Genomic DNA, 6,000 nt, shown 5'->3' with positions numbered 1-6,000 from the left:
AAATGTCATAGTCTGTTTTCAAATATCAATGAAAAAATATGTGCCACATGTCTGTAATAGCTCTATTTCTCTTATCCCAACCTTCCAGGATGGTGTGTATTCTATCTAAATGAATGCTGAGTTCTTTTAAAATAATTTTTCTGGAAAATAAAAACATAGTTCATTTTTTCACTGAGGAATTAACTCTCCCAATAACTGGCTTATATCTTTAAATGGAAAAAATTACATAGATTTTTTTATTTTAATAAAGAATAGTTGTTTATATTTAAAAACATTTAAAAAGACATTCTGCATTTTCATCATCTTCTAGCAAACTACTATAGCAACAAAATTACATTAGACTTTCTGATTTCTCCATAGTGTCCTTAGATAAATAAACAACCCAATAAACCATGTTAAATGCCCCAAATGTGACTGGAAAGAGAATACGGGCATATTTGTCAATTTTACTTGTGCCAGATCCAGAAGGTGGTGGAGCTGATGGAGGAGGAGTAGCTGACAACTTCCCAGTAGCCCCTATGGTATTAACTGTGGTCTTAATCCTCTGCAATCTTGATCCAAACATGTGACGAGTAGAAGCAGATGCAACTGAAGCCTTTCGAGACACATATCCAGTTCGGCTAGAAGTAGGAGAAGCAGATGGAAATGCTCTTGCCGCAGATATGGTTTCAGCTGCATTTGCGCGGCTGAATGGGTTTGGACTGGAAGCTAAGTAAGACCGAGGTGTGCCTTTAGAAGATTCTTGAACAACTGTGGAAGATTTGCTTGAATGGTTTCCCACCACAGTTCTGTTGCCAACGTCAGATTCAGAGTGAACCAAAGCATTTGTTCTTTTTCTCATGTTCAAATTGGCATTTGTATTCTGAAAAGGTATATGAAAAAATATATTGGTTATGTAACTTTATGCAGATTTGTACAAAATTTAAAGGGATCGAAATTCTTAAAATCAGTCATTTCTGTAAAATAAAACTTTATTAATAAGCTGTAGTCACCTTGATTTTAAAAAGCTTTAAAATATATAACTAAATATAATATGCATACATTTGAAACTTTGAATCAAAAATCTTCTATTTCAAAATATGGTCTATTCTTATAAATAATTAGACCTTAAATCTATAGAAAGAAAGAACGACAAGCTGATGTTATACTTAATTGCATTTTAAGAGTTAATGATTACTGTTCTAAAAGTTATTTGTTTAGTTTTATTGCAAATAATATTCTGTATATGTCATATACATTTCAAATTTCTCTGTGTATTTATTTTATAAACAGGGAGAACCATACCTAGTCATGTACACAGAATACCAACAATAACAATTATCCATATGTACATAACATTCCTTTATTTAAAAAGTTCAAAAACTTTGATTTCCAAAACCTTTGAATTTACCATCATAAAAGGCATAGGTAATTACACACATTATTTTAAAATCTAACAATCCCGACACATTTTATTTTTCACTTCAATTAATAATGAAAACACAAATAAAATTTAATTAGAAAAGGTTGTATTAGACTTATAAACAGCATCAATGAATAGTTGCATAAATATCTGGATTCAAACCATTAACCAATAGTGATTACATTGAAATATATTTCACTGGTTTTCATCAAATTATTTTATTTGTAGAACAAGATTGTATTTGAAGAAAGTTGTGCAGCAAGCCACTAAAATTCTTGTAATATTGACAGCCACAATAAACAACTATGTACATAATTAATTATAGAGTCTCCATGCTAATGAAGGACAGTAATTTCTCAGATGATCCCCCAAATAGTCACATCTGATTTTTTAGAATATATGATGATATTTCTGCAGTAATTTTTCCTATGTTTATTCTAAGCTATATTAATGTTAGATGATAATTACTTCCATAACTTCTCCCCTTACCATTTCGTGAAGTAGACGGTGAGTGAAAAAATGGAGAAATAGAGGAGAGAGAAAGAAGAGCAGCTCATAAAAGGGTGATTGGAAGAAGCTAGCCTCAAAGGGCAATTCACAGATACTAATAAATGAAGCGGGTAGATTATATATAATTAATTAAGATCTCACTTTAGACATAAAGGTTTATTCTATAAATGTAATCTTTATTAGTACACTCATCTAGCATGCTTAAAGTTCAACTCATATCTCATAAATCATGACTTCAAGGTAGCTGAGCAGACACAAACAGCCTCACAAAACAGAGTCAATGTAGACTCTGACAGGTGTAGAAAGCATTCGTCATGTCAGCTTGGAGTATTCTTCTAAGCAGGTTGCAGTTGAACTAATGAGCAATTGTAGCCTAATATATGGCACTGAATTTGGGTGGAGAAAATTGAAATCAAAATTGACATCAACCTAAAAGCTGAAGAACCATTACTTATCCTTCACTTTTCCTTTACACAGGACATTATAAATGTCACCTAATTAATCTTCAGATTTTGAATCACTTGTTACAGAAAAGGATAGTAATTAATTGATTATCATTCATCCTAAAATGTTACACACATGGTGAATAATATAAAAAAAGGACAAGGTATGGCCTTACAATTTAAAGAGCATATATAATCTTTGGCAAGGAAGCATACATACACATGATACAATAAAAAATATAACAAAATGTAAAATATATTCAAGAACCAAGCTATGACCAAATGCTGAATATCCCAAGAAGAGAAGAAAAGAGAGTAAAAATGATAAATTGGACAAACAGGAAAGTAATACATTTTTTCAAATATAATATGATAGTTGCATACTGTCTTCTTCTTTCAGTCAGCTAGGTTGTCCATGACCTTTAGAAATCTGTATGTTTCCTAACACTAAATTCTAAGGACTGGAGACTTTCCCTGCCAGTCAAAATGAAGTAACAGGAACTGAATCTACTTTCCTGCCTAAAATGACCCCCAAAACTTGACAAAAAAAAAAAAAAAAAAAACCTGTTGTTTGAAGAAACTGGCCATTAGACAACACAGAACCATAATCACCGAGAGGGAAAAAACAAACTTGAGAGAGTTGCTATGCTGTGGTTTAGGAATGGAAAAGCCAGAAAAAAACTGGCAGGCTTCCTGAACTGAAGAGATGGAGTTAAGAATCTTGGGAGACTGAGGTGGCTAGAATTCACAGGACAAAGTACCAGAGATAATAATGCTAAACAAAGAGAGAACTTCAAAGATCTAAAGAGAGTCCCCATTGAGTATTTTACCAAACAAAGATCAGTTTGTGAGTGTGAGGTAACTACCCAAGGCTGAAAGGAACCATCTGAAATGATTAGAAGAAACAATATCTGACATTCACCCAAAGCCAGGAATAGTGCATGTTTCCACCTGCCGGACTAGAAAATGTCAACATTCATGTAGCATTTGGTAGAGTACGTAGAAGTGGCTGTCTTAACAGTATAGTATAAATAGCCTCAAACACTGCTCTTGTATTGTCTAATGCATTTTAAGAGCAAGAGTAGGAAGAATCAAACTGACTCCAAGTAACTTTACAGCCCCCCAAAACAAAGTATTAAAACATTTAAGTTCTTTTGTTCTAGACCAGTATCCTTCTGGAATGTCCTGAAATCTTGTAAATTGTGTTCTATATAATAGATTGGCTTCAAAAGTGACACCAATTCATCATTTCTCTCTATATTCATGCCCTCAATATTCATGCTCCATATTCAGGCCCAGGAGCTTACCCATTCCTGACCCATCCAGAGTTGGAATCTATTTTTCCATAAGCTGCCTAATGACTTTCTTTGTCCAGTAGTAGGTGGCGGAAATGATAGTTTGCCATTTCCAATATTTAACCTCAACAGTTCTTACTTGCTTACACTCTTTCTCGAAACACTGCCACCACCACCATAAGAACAGGTCAGCCTGGCTAGCCTGCTAGAGATTGAGAGATCATTTGGAGAATAGCCAGTTATCACAGTGAGTCAATCCTAGAACACCCAACAACTAGCTGACACTAGATTCACCAGTGTTCCATTAGAAAATGAGCTGCCCAAGCAAGCGTAATCAAAATGAACAGAATTCAGTTGATCCATAGACTTGGGAGCAAAAATAAATATTTATTGTGTGTACCTGAAGTATCATTTTTTTTTGTTATGCAATATTATTGTGGCAATAGATAGATGAGTTAGATCAAAGGTCCTGATGGGAGGTGCAGCCAAAGGGCTCATGAGGGCGGAAGTTCCTCAGACATTCTAGGATACTTAGAAGATTGGCCTGCCCAGAACTCATAGAGGACCTTTAGGGGGCACTGTTGCCTAATCCACATACTAGCTGAAGGACCAAGATGCTTTGCCCTCCATAATCCCACTCTTTAAGAATTACAATATTTTAAAACAGAAGGGGATTTCAGTGATCAACTTATTCCATTACCTCATTTTCCAGTAGAGAAAAGTAAGAACAGAAAGGTTACAGGTGGCTGGAATTCACACAGCAAGTGACTTACTTGGTGTCTGTTCTGCCTCATTGTAGAGGTTCTCTACTCACAAATGTGGAGGAGGCTTTAAAGAACTTAACGAGCTGCACATATTTGAGTCAGTCAAGTATTCATAATAGTATGATGTTAAGAAAAATTTTACAAGACTTGGACATCGGAAAAAAATACAGCATGTCTTTTCAATGTCATAATAGAGTATTGTTTAACAAGCCCACACAAGGATAATTAAATCTTTAGAATCATTTACTTGAATTTGATTTTACCATTTAATATTGGATTAGAACCCAAAAACTGTCAAGTTAACATATTCAATTATGGATTCTTGTCTAGTGCAAAAGATCACCAAATGTTATGGTTTTATTGCTTTGTTTTAAGACATTAAGCACTTCTGTATTTAACCTACCAGTCTTATTTTACTTTCCCTTTTAAAAAAATTGCCTATAAGTAGCCATTCCTCAAAATGACTTTGAATCCATTTTACCATCTAAGTGGCTCTCTCATTAATTAACCATTGAACCAATCTTGGAGACCTGTCCATTCATTATTTGTAGGTCATGTTTTCGACAGTTGGAAAACTATATTCTGATGATATCTACTATTGTATAAGTTATAAATATCAAAGAAATAAAAGCTTAGATTTGAAGAATATGCCTAGAGAAAGAGGAAAGCCTAAGCAAAAATAAAAAGAATCAGTCTAAGGTGGTTAGAAAAAAAGAACAATGAAGTAAGAGACTTTTTGAGAGTAGGGTGAGCAATATGAACAGTACCAAAAAGATTACTGTCTGAAAACAAAGATCAAGTATTTTTATTCCAGTTTAAAAGAAGTAATGATAGAGTATAAAGATCATCTTATCAATCTTTGTAGATTAATGCACACAGTAGGTACCTACTTCATATTTGATAAATTGCATTAACATGGATATCCTATAGAATCAAGATCATTTTTCAAATTAGAAAGTGTCAAAAAATTTTATCTGATCTCCAATTTATTATTTCTTTTTCTATGGGACACATCTTCAGAATATTGTAGGTAGTGCCTAAGGCATTTAAGTTATCTTGACTCAATCTCAAGTCCAGCTGACAATGCCTTAGAAGTTTCACTATGCTGTATACCGTATCCTACATAAAGGAAAGTGGAATTAGACTGATTTGAGGCTTAAATCATTGCTCTCTGCCAAGCAGTTAAATGACACTCAAGTTATTTTTGTAGTTATGTCTGAAATTTTACTCTGTTAAAAGTAGTCATTTTCCACGATGACAGACCACAAAAGGAATAAGGTATCTGCTGATCTATCTGGCAGACGACTCACCCGGAAGAATATTCACCCAGCCTTCACATTCTAGTGCAACTAATGTGTCAGAGTGATGTTGTGTTTCATACAGAGTGTAGAGACTTCAGTGGTTCCATTATGATTTAGCTGATGCACACAGTGGTTTCAAACAAGAAAAAGCACCTAAATTCAAAGCTTCATTTGAATTTTAAAAAATGATTTAGTTTGAAATCACTTTGTCATTAGTCACAATAGCCTGAAGCAAGAAACGAGATGCAAGGTAGTAGATTTAAACATTACCAACAAATTAAAGCA

The 6,000-nt window shown here is 33.8% G+C and overlaps 1 protein-coding gene across 3 annotated transcripts in view; it reads right to left on the bottom strand.

Annotated features, from left to right (window-relative positions):
* Positions 1–217: 217 nt before the first annotated feature.
* Positions 218–6,000, bottom strand: part of GABRA4 (gamma-aminobutyric acid (GABA) A receptor, alpha 4) — a 66,851-nt gene continuing 61,068 nt past the window's right edge. For all 3 annotated transcript variants that reach the window (XM_011927333.1, XM_011927334.1, XM_011927336.1), the window contains one exon: positions 218–862. In XM_011927333.1, coding sequence (XP_011782723.1) covers positions 332–862 — 531 coding nt within the window. In that variant the 3' untranslated portion in view covers positions 218–331. The remainder of the gene's footprint in view (positions 863–6,000) is intronic.

The sequence above is a fragment of the Colobus angolensis genome, unplaced genomic scaffold (genome assembly GCF_000951035.1).
Source record: "Colobus angolensis palliatus isolate OR3802 unplaced genomic scaffold, Cang.pa_1.0 Scaffold71, whole genome shotgun sequence".
NCBI classification, from domain to species: Eukaryota; Metazoa; Chordata; class Mammalia; order Primates; family Cercopithecidae; genus Colobus; species Colobus angolensis.
Note: the sequence above shows the minus strand (reverse complement) of the source record. Positions and strands in the feature narration are given on the sequence as shown.